We start from the raw sequence: 13,938 nt of genomic DNA on the forward strand, positions 1-13,938 counted from the left end.
TAATTGACTTCTCTGTTCTGACACGAAGCGATGAGGTAAATAGAGCAAGAACACTATTAAAAATGTTTAATTTCTGCATTCATGATGGGCAACTTGCAAAAATGCAGTTTGTTTATACACCAGGCAACAGTCGGACATGAGTGTTGGTGTACCATCCAGAGTTTTTCCACCTGTCCTGGCAGCAACACACACAAGCAGAGAATAATAAAAAAACAACTGTACAAACTATTTTCATTACGAAATGTAGATAACTACTGATAAAATTAGTGCTTTCATCTTGTGTAATACAGTATGTATATAAATGTACCCACCCCCTGTGTAATGATTCATAAACAGGTCTCCAAGTCAGTTTATATAGAACAAACTCATAAAACACACACTGCAGTGGGACTCGTCTGATAGCTGAGAGGGAACTGGGAAGTTTACTGCTGCTTTTTTTTGGTATGAGGCTCATTTTAGTGTTTCCACTTAGAGGTAACAAAACCTAAGAAAGGAACTAGCAGGTCCATATCAACCACCGTGCACTGAGGAGTGGAAATCTCTTAGTTTGATGTTACTCCTTCAGAAGTGCCCAAATAGCGTTGGGGTGAATCGACAGTACGCGGCCACTAGAGGGCGCCACACACACGCACAAAAAAATAGATCTCTTCCTGATAGAGGCGATTTAATTACTCTCACTTCCAAATAAAGCTATTAGTGTTACTAAATTTAACTTTTTAAACAGCATATGGCACCGTGAACATTTGTTTTATGCTAGTGTTTCTGTGTGCAGACAAAAGTGAAGCTGAAAACAGGCAGACAAGGAGAAAAGCAGCGTGAAAAGCCCGTTTTTCAAGTCAAGAAGAAGCAGTAGTAGTCAGGATGTTTGTGGCAGCTGAACGTTTCAGCAAACTTACCGGTCTCAGACGTGACTATAGCAGAAATGTACAGTGAGACAAAAAAATAAAGTCCTGAAGCCGTGGCGAGGGGCTTTGTAAATAAAGAATAAAATGCATGACTGAATATAATCTGTACAGATGAAAAACTGTAGACGGTGACACTGAATAACATGTTTACCACTGCCCGTCTTGTCAGAGTTCTTATGAAAAAACATTCTCAGTGGTCAGACAGCGGACGTGACGAGGACAAAAGCATACCTGCTCCTTCGGTCCAACAAGTTTCCTTTGTTTTCTTAAAAAAAAAGAAAAAAAAGTTCTTCATGTAGGTTTAAAAAATGTGAGCATCCACCAGTTTCTTCTCAATGGCACAGAGTTGTGACGCTCCTCCTCACCAGTGGAAAGTTTGTACGAAGGTGTGACACAGTTTGTGTTGGTTCACAGTGCGTTGTGTGTGAAGGTGGGTCAGGTGGAGCTAACACCAGTCAGCGATGTAATCAAAGTCAAAGAACATGTTCTGCTCGTCGGAGGATAGCGCCCGGGGTTCCCTGGGCGGGGTTAAGATCGGAGCCTCTGAGGTAAATTCGTCGTCGAAGTTGCTGACGTCGTTGGGGCCCTGAATGGTCGGAATGAACGGCGGCTTCACCTTCTTGGCCAGCAGCCCGTTCCAATCCATATTCTGCGGGACAGAAGGTGGCGGCAGCGTTCAGTTTTCATTCAGGCGGCGCGTTTTTCCATCAGTGACCTTTTCGTTTCTTACCCTGAAGAACAGATGCTTCTTGACCTCCTCTGCGTCCCGTTCTCCTGCCCCCAGCCGTCGCTCTGGGCTCCTCCTCAAAAGCTGAGAGGGAGAGGTGGGAAAAGACAGGAGCCCGGTCAATCACGGTCCGGGAGGTCTCTAAATGCGGCCCCCGTCTCTACCTACCCTCCTCATGATGGAGATGGCTTCGGTTGAAAGGAATCGTGGGTAGCGGACTTCGTCGTTGACGATGCTGTCAAACACCTCCTCCTCGTCGTCACCGGGGAACGGCGACTGAAATGAAAGTGGTTGAGTGAGGAGCCGGCGGGAATCGGGCAGCAATTCCAGAGGAATCGGGGGGGGTGGGGATCTGCTCACCTCGCCGACCAGCATCTCGAATATGAGGACGCCCAGTCCCCACCAGTCCACGGCGCGAGTGTAGGACGTCTCGGTCAAAACCTCAGGGGCCAAAAACTCTGGCGTGCCACAGAACGTGCTGGTGCGGTCCCGGAAACCCATTCCTGAAACCCGGGAGAGACGCGTGCTTGAGTCGCTCTTAAGTGTCCGGCTGTTAGCGTTCAACACCGGTCGCGGAACCTTTTTTTTTTTTTTACCTTCTTTACACAGGCCAAAATCAGCGATCTTCACGTAGCCCTCCGTATCCAGGAGCAAGTTGTCCAACTTCAAATCTCTGCAAATTGAACCAAACACGCGGGTTTAACGGCGTCTCCAACGGAGCTGGCGGTGGACGCGGCCTCGCTCTCACCTGTACACGATCTTATGGTCGTGTAAAAACTGCAGACCCAGCACGACGCAGGCAGCGTAAAACCTGGGAACGGCAGAGCACAGTTGGTAGCGTCCCCTTAAAAAGAGGCAGTCGCGAGGTCAGACCGGACACTCACACGGCTCTGGGCTCGGAGAACACGTCGGCGTGGATGTGCATCATCAGGTCCCCCCCCGCTGCGTACTCCATCACAAAACAGACGTGCTCCTGCGTCTGGAAACAGGCGAAAAGGTTGACCAGGAACGGGTGGCGGACGCTGTTGACCGTCTCAAAGATCCTCTTCTCGCACATCAGACTGGAAGCGAACAGAAAAGCGTCAGCGCTCAAACCCGAGAGGACGAACGTCCAACTCTTCCTCTGTCAGAGTCTTCACCTGTCCACCTCGTCTCGCGCCACAATGTCTCCTTTCTTCAGAGCTTTGATGGCAAACATCTCTCCTGTGCTTTTATATTCTGCTAACAACACCTGGAGACGCAGACACAGACAGACCAAGCTCTTCTCTTTATAGAAATAAACACCAACGGGACGTATTCAAAAGGAAAATAGGACCATCAAATCAAGCGCACCTTTCCAAAGTGTCCCCGTCCAAGAACTGCCACACATCTGAAGTCTTTCAGACTGAAGTGGAACTGTTCTTCTTCCCTGTTGAACGATCCCGCTGACAGTTAGCCACGCCGCGGTGGGACGCCATGAAATACCAGCTGCCATGAAATACCTGATGTCTGAGTCTTTATGGAGGGCGGTGAGCTCCAAGGCTGGATGCTGGAGCGCCTCCTGCGCCTCTCGGTCCAGATCTGGATTCACTGCTACGCTGTTCCTCTTGTTCAAGAAGTCAAAGGAGGCGAGCGCGTCCTGCCGAGGAAAGGCATCGTCAATGCGTTAGCCTCCACGCCAAGTTGTTCCCATCGTCATCGGCGACCAGAGCAACGCTGTACCTGTACCTCCTCCTTGTCCGGATTCTTGTCCTGCGCATGTGAGTCCTGAAAGCTGTTGGGTGGGGGGTAGTGTTTAGGTCCTGGGGTGGGCTCCTTGTCAAAGTCCAGCTTGGTCACCAGCGGGTCGCTGCGTATTAGCCGACAACTGCGTCACTTCATGTCACCTTTTCTGTCTAAAGGTCACCTGGGGTGAAGGTGCGAGTACCTGCTGGGGGTGGGTGACCCGGGCAGCCCGCTGTGCCCGGTCTCAGCTGCCTGGGGGCTGAAAGAGTTGGTGCTGACGGTCGGGATGGCTCTCCTCACCAGCCGCCCCCACGTGGCGATGTTGATGTTCATCTGGGGCGCTCGCAGGAAGGTTTTACCTGGCGACGATGAAAGGGAATAAAACCGGCGAAACGGAGATTCGGCTCTAAGAGCGGAAGCTTTTGTGGTCGACTCACCTTGCTGCTTTGAGAAAATCTTCTTCTGTCTTTGCAGTTTTGGTCGTCTCTCAATAACGGGGTTGAAAAACGTGACCTAACCCAGGAGAAATGAGAAGGCTGAGCGACAAAGACCCAGGATTATTCTAACGAGCGGGCTCTGGCGCGTGTACCTCAGCAAACAGCATTCCCTGAGGCTCCAGGTACAGACACATCCCGTGTCTCTGGTTGTCCAGGAAGTCCTCCAGCCGCAGGAACTTGACAGCGCAGAGCGAGCGCCAGTCGCGCCAATACACGGAGATCTCCAGCTCACGAGACTGCGCAGACATGCACGAAGCTCACCGACGTTCAGACACAACAGCACAGAACTCCAGCCCAGAGTGTGTTTTGTTACCCGGTCCAGCTCCAGTGTAAACTTCTGATCCCAGGCTTGGTTACTGACCGGCTTCCAGCTCGTCTGACCCACCACCGTGTTGTCCAGCTTCAAGACTGCACTGATCTCATCTGAGGAAACAGACGCATTCCGATACGGCCGAGGGTTCAACTCCAGAGGTGTCAGGACGGGTCGGGTCTACTTACTGGAGACCTCCTCGCTTTTTGTTACGTTTCGGGAGCTGACGCCTCGGTTCCGGTTAGCCCGGCTAATGAAAGATGACCGTGTTTCGCTGGGGCTCCAGCCAGGAAGTGGGACCGACGCGGCTTTTGAGCGGCCTGGGACGTTTTCCAAAAGGTCCTGACAGCCCATGAGCCTGACGTCTAGCGTGCCTGCGGGTCAGACCACACCTCCATTTGTACACGCCTTCATCATCTGCAGGTAGATGCGGGGTTGTGCTCGGCTACCTGTGAGGGCGGCGGGCTTGGTCACAGTGCTGTACTGGTTCTGTGTGGAGATGATGCTGGATCGGGGACTGAGCACCGGCGAGGACAGCAGGGTCAACTCTTCCACGATGCTGCTGATGCGCGGGTGGTTCTTAGGCAGCTCGCTGAGGCGCTGCTCCAGGGAATACCGCAGCAGGTCCAGCTTTTGGCTTGACTCGTTAAAACGAGCTTGGGCCTGAAAATGGCGAAGGAAAAGAATGAAACGCCTGGAATGACCCCCCCCCCGCTGGAGCTGCTCCCGTGAGTAACACCCACCTCCGAATGTGCTCTTTTTTCCGTGACTTTTCCCGAGCCCAGCAGTTTCATGACGTTTTTGGCTCCCTCGGCGACGGCGGACTCTATCTTGGCGTGGTGACACAGCTCCTCCACCCGCAGGTCCAGCGGGCTGATGATGGACTTGTCTGGAGGAGGAGGAAGGACGCCGTTCTTTTGTTTAAGGGTGAATGATGACACCGCGTCCTGGCAGCGGCTCTGCAGTCACGCTGAGAAAAGACAAACTGCTCGCAGAGACTCACCCATCACGTCATTGTTCTCAAAGCTCAGCTCGCTGGTCTGGCTGGCCTTGAGGATCTGCATCCTGATGAATTCTATCTTCGTCCTGCTGTCCTGAAGCATTTGCTGGGCGGCTGCTAGCAACTTTCGATCCTGCGGAACAAGGAAGGAGGATATTTCAGCTCCTAAAGCGGCGCGCCCTCCATCGGGGCCTGATCAAATGATCGTGTGGAAATTTTTATTCATCCCAAAAAAAAATAAAACGGAAGGATGGACAGAATTTGCTGTGTTGTAATTACAATCCTCTGTTATAAACACATGCGCACACACACTCCACCCAAAAATCATCACAAGTTTAAATGCTGGACGCTGACGGCGCCACTCACAGGAAAGACCTCAGTCCAGCAGGCATTTCCTCTCTGACATCACAACTATTTCCAACTAGGAGGTCCGTCTGCGTGTCTGTCCTTCTGACCCCCCCCCACAGGTCAAGCGGTCGTTTTTGGTCATTTTTCTGCAGCTTCCAGTTACTACTGAGAGATTTAAAGACTCCTGAAATCCTTCAACTCAAACCCACTACAAAGTGACAAACAAGGATGCTGAGATGAGCGTGAACAGCCGTTATCAGGCGCCCTGACTCACACACTCACACACACACACACACCTCTAAAATAAAAACAGCTTTTCTCTCAGATCATCAGAAGAGCCACGAGCAGCTTAGTGAGCTCAGTATGACACATAATACGTGTCACCACCTTCTAATGTTTCCAGATCCGCCACAGAGGAGCCAACATGTGTCATCCATCCACCCCCCCGCAGACTTGTACTACCTGACAGTTTAAAAGGAAATAACACCGCTGATGCATCGATGAACCAGTCCCAAATGAAAGAGATGAAAGAAGACTGCCTCCGTCATCTTTGGAACTCTTCCTAATGCGCAACATGTGCCAAAATTATCAGCTACCTTAGGAAAAAAAGAGGGTTTTTCTAAAGTGGGTAAACAAGTTGAGCCAGGATTTCCAGTATGGCTGCGAGAGCCATCCCACAGACTCAAACTGTCAAGAGGTGAATCAAACCTGTTGATGTTGATGTCCAAGCCTCTGAAATACCAGACAAACTATTCACTGCCCTTTCTTCCTCTTATAGGCAATAAACAAACAATAAAGACACCTTGTTGACACATGTAATGAAAGATTCATGGGATAGAAGAGCAAACAGGTAACACCGATCCCTCTTCTAACCTTTTTCTTTTCTAGATTATCTGGCCTGTATAAGAGTTTGTTTAAAACCTTAATTACTGCCCGACCGTTCCAGATTTAATGGGATTAAGGGATTAAAAGGACCTGTAAAAAAACAAAACTGGATTTAGCTTTGGAGCGTTTCGCCGTCAGGTGAGCCGTACCTTGGAGGACCCGTTGGAGTACATCTGGATCATGTTCTCGGCGCCCTGTTTGACCTTCAGCTCGATGTCATTCTGTCTCTTCAGGGCTGCCAGGCGGCTGCTGCTGGGACACAGTTTTGAGTCACTGTTCGGCGTGTCTGGGGTCAAAGGGCACTCTGGACACAGGGACAAAAACAGACAGATATGTGATCATAGTTTTGACACGAATCATCATGTTTTCATCTTTTTGGCTGCCGGTTATTCTTGAATAACCACAAGACTGAATAGAAAACTAGCTCTCACTTTTAAATTGATGCTGGATCATCACTCTTTTACACAACTTCCTGGCTCCAACCCAGATAAAACAGAATTCTAACAAATCACCGGAGAATCCAGCCAGACTCGATCAGATAGAATTTAGAAAGGATAATAAGTTCCATAACTGGTTTTATAATTGCTCCCTAATATCTTCCCAACAGCAGATGGAACCGCTGCGCTCAGCTCTGTTCAGACCAAACGCAGTCTTAACGTAGAGTCGCACGCAAAAATGAAAACAAACGCACGCTGGACGATCTGGACGATGAGCTCCATCATTTGTTGCCTTCTTCAAAGTCCAGACAAGCCAAAAAAGGAATGAGAATCTCTCCTTTGGTGCTCTTTCACACACAACCAGATGTCACAAAAGAATCCAATTAAGGTGACACTACTGAAATAGGAATGTTATCAGGGGAAAAGGTGCAAAACACTGAACTAAAACCTCCTCAGGGGGGTGTGATTCATGCGTTTTGACTGTTGTCACAGCGGGTCAGGTTGTCTTTGAACGTCTAACGTATGAGAGGAAAGGAAGCGTGGAGGCTTTAAATGCTCCATCTAATGAGCCTTAAAGAGGCGAGAACATCGCAGCTTCAGTGACTGAGAAGAACAAAGGAAACGCTTCTTAAGTGCTCAAATCAATAAACGTGTGACAAAGTTAACGTTAGAATTACATCCAGTATTTCTCCTTAAGCTTCCCCGCCGATCTTACAGAGGCAAAACGACAAAAGCTGTGTGATGAACAAACTCCTATTTTAATAATGACGTCAGATGTTGCAAATTCCTGGAGGGGGAGATTAATCTAGTTAAACGAGCGCTGCCAGGGAAACAAGTGCGCGCAGTGTTTTAGGTGATCCGCTTCTCTGGAGAACGATTCCCTCGAGCCCTCCGTGTAATATGATTGATAAACAGTAACACATAACATCGACTCCATGTCCGTTTGGTCGCTTCCCCGTTCTCATGAGAACGCATTCTGGGATCTTTTGAAAGAGTTTGTGGTGTTTCTAGAGGTCTACGCACTCCGTTTGTGTGTGTAAAAAGGTGCAGCCTGTTCATAAATACAGCTAAAGTGGAATCGATTGTCCATATGAATGAGGAAGCGTGTGAGGGAAGGAGCCGAGTGGTGACCCTGCGCCAGAGCTGCTGTTTCCAGATGTCTGAGTGCAGCTTTGTCCATTTGTGGTCTTGGCAGAAGGACAGAGAATAACCAGAACCCCCGCGGAACAAACACACTCCGCGGACGCTCGTGGGGCGGCGATACTTCATCCTGCTAATTTTGGGAAGGAACGCCGCCTCGTAAGACGCCGGGACCCTCAATCACGTGGAGTCAGTCCCATCTTAAACACATCCCGACATTCCACCGTTATCACATCACTTTACAAGAAAGCCGTTCATCTGATCGTCACAGAATCTGGCTAAATTTGTTTCCACTTAAGATATAACCTCCCTTTCCTCCCCGAAGCACAAACACACACACACACGTCATCTGCTTCCCAACGTCAACTGAAGCAGGAGGATGTGATGGTAGCAGATAAATACCATCACACAGAAAGAGGAAGCCAGCAAACGCGACCACACACGGCAGCTAATCTGTCGTGGAGCCGCTGTTGCGGCCGATTCTCTAAAATTCCTCCGAGGGCGACGCAGGAGCAGAGCTTCAGCAGCCTTGAAGCGGAACAATTGACAACTCTTTGTAACTGCAGGAGGAATGCAACAATGTCAGCCTCTGGAGAGTGAGTCACCTCCAAACAGCGAGTGTGTGTGTCGGTGTGTGTGTAGGTGCTCTTCTGACAACGCTCTCCTGCCGCGGTACGTTTGCACAGGAAACTCCTGAAAACGAGAGAATTCCTCTTCACACGGGTCGGCCCAGGTTCTATAAAGGCGTAACAGCCCACAGCGTCGCTTATCTGTCCGCTTTAGTTAATGTTTCCTGGACGCCGACACTGTTGTTACCTAGCAGTTCTTCGGGGTCCTTGACCACAATGTGGGCGTTGAGCTCTTGTAGCTCCTGGTGAAGCTCCTCCACCTTCTTGTTGGACTTCTTCAGCATGTTGTCCACGTAGGCCAGGCTCTTCTTGTCTGTGGTGACCTGTTGAGGGGAAGGAAGGAGCACTGCTAAGTTCCAAATTCATATTTAAAAAAAGTCAGGAACAGCAAAAAAAACGTGTTTTCTTTTTCTTTTCTTTTTTACCTTTCGCAGGTTTTCGGCACCTTCTTTGATCTTCAGCTCTTTGCGGATTTCGCGGCGGATCTGCTCCTTGATCTCGTCCAACTTCTGCTGGACCATGGCGTCAGATAGGTCCAGGTTGTGGCCCAGACCCAACCGCTCTGCCACCAGCTGGCCCCTGGCATCCCCCTGAAGGAGGGGAACATGGGGGAGGGGGAAGAAAGACAACAGGAAGAGTGTAATTAGAGGAAGTCAGTGAGGGAGGATGTGTGTGATGATGAAGAGACATCACAGGAATAAGAGGAGGAAGAGGAGGAAGATTGCTGACTGGGCAAAAAATAATCTGCACTGGCTTTTTGTGAGCGGCGCTCGAACTGTGACACACAAAGAGCATTGCAACATACTTTAATGGACCAAAATAGATGGATATTACCTCATAAACTTTCATCATCATCTTGGAAAGACCGCCAAGTTATGACAGCAGCAAGAGAGTGGAAAACAGGAGAGATCCCTGCCATCCCCTCCTGTTGTTGTTCTGCCAGGCTTGTTTCTAATTTTAATATCTGCATGAGCTGTTGTCACGGCTGCCGTCAGTCACCGTTCCCCGGCACCTTTAAAGCCGGAGCATCTTAAATAAAGTAGGATTAACGGTCATTTCCTGAGCACCGCGATCAGGACGCCACGGAAATAATCAGTTCCTTCATCCAGTGGCTGGAATATAAGCTGGTCAGAGAATGTTGGGAGTTCCTGAACCGGCCCCAGAGCTGGGGAGAAAATCCACACCATAATGATAATAGTTATAAATTATGTGCCAAAAGGAATTTTCCGTGAATTTCAACCTGCGTCGGCGACGGGAGACAACAGAAGACGTACGTTTAAACCTCCGAGCGCCTCTGAAATCGTGCCACGACGCGAGGGTGGAAATAAAATGATCCCATTCATAAAAAGGACGCATCACTGCTTAAACCTGCAGCTGTGAACGTTTGTCGCTCCAAAACCAACAGAAGCCCGTTTCTCGCTTACCGCCGCTTCCTCAGTTTCAGCCAACTCCATCCCCGGATCAGACGACTCAACCAGTCCGTGCATGTTCTGCTGACCAGCTAAACTATCATTAGAACCCCTCTGGAGCGGCTCACTCGAGAAGGACGAGACCCCCCGCCCACTTGCAGAAAAGATCAGGTAACAGTCTAGTTTAAAGACAGCCGGGTTTCTCGGCAGACCGGGAACCGATTTTTCGCAGCCTTCCCTCTTCCTTCCTCGCACAGACCATCGACACGGACCGGGAAGATAAACCGTCTGAGCAGCGACGGCCAAATCCCTCTTAGCTTCTCACTGCGTGAGGTCACAGCAGCTCAGAGCAGGTCCTAATCACTCCGGGGAGAAACCGTGTCTAAAATTAACTCTAGTTACAAACACAGCACCGCCTGGAAACTCTGCCCCCCCCCCCCCCACGGAAAACAACCCGTGTGGCGAACAGCAAAATCGGACACCCAAACAAACCAGGGATCAGACCCAGACAACAGGCCCCAGTGGGGCAAAAGAAGGCGCTATTAGCATGCTTTGCAGAAGCCGGCGCTTTAAGGGGGGATCGCTCAAAGATACCAAACCTCAGCGGACACGAAAAGACGTAGAGGGGGACCACGGTGATCGACCGGGGGGGTGAAGGAGGAGCGCGAGCTCTGCCCTGCCCACGTGACACATCCTCTATAGGTGCTCTCTGCAGAGGGAACTCCAGTATGCACACACCAGGCCGGAGCGGCTCCCTGATGACTCAAGGGTAAAATGGAGGTCACGACTCCTGGAGATGAAAAAGTGCCGCGGAAGAAAGAGAAGCTCTTTGCTCGCTTGCAGAACTTGTTTGCGACGCGGCCGTGTTTGCCGAGCGCGGCGTTAGGGCGGCGCGAGGACACCCGAAAGCGCTTGTGTTACCGCACAACAATACAAGGAAATCCACGAAAGGCCGATCAGATAAGGTGGAAATAAATCAGCGAGCGGACCCGCGGCGAGGAATCAAAGAATGGGTCGGGATTTAGGGCCGGCTGCACTTTTGTGCCTCAGTTAGCGGCTATTTTTAATCATTTACTGCGCTAATGTACGGCCACGTCAGGGGAGCGACTCCACGGTGAGGAATATTAGTCAAAAACAAGCAAAGCCGGAATTAGAAGCTTCCATAGTGAACAGTCAAGGCTCCGGCGCTAAAGGAAAAATAACTAATTAGTTACTTGCTTCATCTGATAGATCAAACTGCATTTTCATCTCAACACAATAGAAGCGTTTGGCGTTAAAACTGAAGCTGAACGGCGCCCGGCACCTCTCGCACGCCGATGGGAAAGTTATGACATCAGCAAAGTTTCCCTCATTTGTCAGAAGGACAGAAAATAAGGAAAGAAACGCCAAGTTTAAACCCTGGGCCATGCTGAATTACCTTATATTTCCTGCACTTTAAGGAGAGGGGGGGGCGTATCCATGGCGACAGGATGGTAATTTGTATAGGTCGTTTTTTTTTTTATTGGGAAAGTAATTTGCTAAAGCTAAATAATAACAGATGGCGCCAACCAGCCCAGCGAAACTTGCTCTAAAAAGGTCTTTAAGGGCCGTTTAAAGAAAAACTCGAACATCGGGACGTCTACGGAGCAGCGGGCGCCGTTTCTGACCCGGACGGCGGGCAGGAACGCAGTAAAACACGGCGGGCACGGAGGGGAACATTAGCCCCCAGGTTAACCTGCTCCATCGACAACGGGGGGGGGGGGGGGGGGGGCAGCACGGCGTCTCACACCTCCAGCCGGCTAATAAACCTGCACCCTTCACACCAAAGTCACGGCTCGCCTTCGGGGGTCAGCGGTGATGGTCAGCACTCATTTCTAGTCACGCAGCGGCGCCGTAAAGGAGAGGCGGCAATAAACCGCCGAGGCACCTGTCGCTGCGCAGGGGTGATCTGGTTCTGCCGCCGACCCGGGCGCCCGCCAAAGTTGATCCGGCCTCGGGTTGCAATAATCCCTGTAATCAAGGTTGGTGAAGCCCCACGTTCACAAATCCCACGCGTGTAAATGAAGGAACCACGAGCGATGATGAATGTTGCCGCGGTTTAAAAATAGCACTGGACCACCTATGGAAGGGCTCTGATCCAAAAACATATGAATATTTCTGTGCTCAAGCGAGATATGTGAGGAAAATAGTTGGATTAGTGGCCGGCCAGCCTAATTTGAGCACCATTATGGGTCTCACAAGGCATTACTGGAATCAAAATGACTAAATTTGGACATTTTTGCTCATTTTCTTTATTGGTTTCGAGTGTAAATGTAATAAAGCTGCGAGGAGCAGCCGCAAGCAATGACCACAATAATTCATCCAAGAACACTTCATCTCCTCCAGTGAAACCGGGCCATAACGCAGCAGCCCGGACCGGGAATCGAACTTTTAAAGCAGGAACAGAAAAAGAGGGGAAAAGTGAAACTGAGTCGGTCTCTGACTCACGTCTGTGGACGAAAAATGGGTGTGATGCTCAAATTCAGACGAAAGACTTGGCAGGTACCAGCCCGTGTCACGCCACCCCTGGCCCGCTTCACCTGGCGGCTGAGGAAGCGAGTATCGATCGGGGGAAGCGTCGATAACCGATCGGGACTCGATCGATCACATCTGGGATGGATGCGGGGGGAAGAATGAGGAGTTTGTGGAGGCGACGCAGGTAACGCTGGGCGACGGAGACCCACGTTAACCTTTAAACGGCCTTTATTTGACTTGAACTACAGCCGCGATAAGGTGGGGAAAAAATGCCCCTGACATTCATTAACACGCACGCTGCCCCGCAAAATGAACGTTACCGGCGTGAGACGAGGAAGTTTGGGAGGAAAGTTGGTGTGAATAATGTTTCCCAGGCCTCAATCCATGGATAATTCCCAGACAACCACAAGGGATTCCCTCCACTTAAACCGAAGTCGATATTCGTGGACGCTCGACTTTAATGGAGTTTAAGTGTTTGTTAACTCAAATGGGAGAATCTGGGGAAAGTTAGCGCACTTTTAGCAACAGTTGTCAACTTTTCCTACCTGCACGGAATCGGCGGCCATCTTGGTTTTCGCCTTTGAATCAAATCCTACGGGGAGCGGAGAGAAGGGGAGGTGGAACTCCAAAAACAAGCCCCGTCGTAAAGTTTCCCTCTCTGGCGACTAAAAGAAGCGATTATTCGGACCAAACAACCGGTCATCTCGGGTACGCGGCTCGCCCCATGTCGTCTACACGCTCAATTTAGGCGGCCGCACCGTCCCAGACGGGTCCTGGAGGGTGGACTGGAGCTCATAAATAAGAAAGCCGAAGCATAAATCTGTCCCAGGGCAGTAGGAGAAAGAGGCGGTGGTTACAGCCGACAGAGTCCGCCCAGAGGAGTTACCGCACTGCTGCGGAGGAGAGGAGCGGAGACCCCCGCCACATGTTGGCTCCGACCTCAGGAGAGTCCTGAAAGGATCGGAAAGTGCTGCAATCTCTGCTCGAGTTAGCCATGCTAACCGGAAGGCTAATGTTCATAGTTTTCAGCTTATCCCGAGTAAAAAATAATAATAAAAAAAACCCAAAGCGCAGATGAATCCATCTATCTATCTATCTATCTATCTATCTATCTATCTATCTATCTATCTATCTATCTATCTATCTATCTATCTATCTGTTAAAATGTATTTGTTTTGATAGGCATCTTAATATCCTATTTAAGAATGGAACTAATAAGCATGACTAATGCAATGTGATATAATGTATGACACATCCATTTAAATTAAAATATATCCAACATGTGTGAGTGTGTGGCCACAGTATCCCATGAATCTCAGGGCCCAGATTACAGTGAGGTTCTTCCTGCTGACAGCCAGAGCTGCAGTGCAAACACACGCTGGGAATCACTAAATAAAACCCACAGTTTACCTCTGGGATGTCAGGCCGAATAGATCAGGAGGAGCTATGAATAA

General features: G+C 49.9%; 1 protein-coding gene across 2 annotated transcripts; it reads right to left on the minus strand.

Moving 5' to 3' along the window:
* Positions 1-51: 51 nt before the first annotated feature.
* On the minus strand, positions 52-13,451 carry pkn2a (protein kinase N2a). Of its 2 annotated transcripts, none has more exons than XM_057057397.1 (23): positions 13,030-13,451; positions 9,008-9,172; positions 8,770-8,905; positions 6,526-6,680; positions 5,147-5,276; positions 4,887-5,032; positions 4,593-4,806; positions 4,332-4,517; positions 4,147-4,256; positions 3,926-4,069; positions 3,774-3,849; positions 3,539-3,695; positions 3,340-3,460; positions 3,114-3,250; positions 2,965-3,040; positions 2,772-2,863; positions 2,517-2,693; positions 2,381-2,443; positions 2,229-2,305; positions 1,993-2,135; positions 1,801-1,908; positions 1,636-1,716; positions 52-1,554 (listed from the first exon to the last, which is right to left on the minus strand). In XM_057057397.1, the coding sequence occupies exons 1-23, from the start codon at positions 13,048-13,050 to the stop codon at positions 1,351-1,353; spliced, it is 2,919 nt and encodes a 972-aa protein (XP_056913377.1). In that variant the 5' UTR covers positions 13,051-13,451; the 3' UTR covers positions 52-1,350. The 2 variants fall into 2 exon arrangements, with proteins under 2 accessions (XP_056913377.1, XP_056913376.1); XM_057057396.1 differs by having other exon boundaries at positions 3,334-3,460; positions 13,030-13,450.
* Positions 13,452-13,938: the final 487 nt, after the last annotated feature.

The sequence above is a fragment of the Takifugu flavidus genome, chromosome 15 (genome assembly GCF_003711565.1).
Source record: "Takifugu flavidus isolate HTHZ2018 chromosome 15, ASM371156v2, whole genome shotgun sequence".
In the NCBI taxonomy this organism is placed as follows: domain Eukaryota; kingdom Metazoa; phylum Chordata; class Actinopteri; order Tetraodontiformes; family Tetraodontidae; genus Takifugu; species Takifugu flavidus.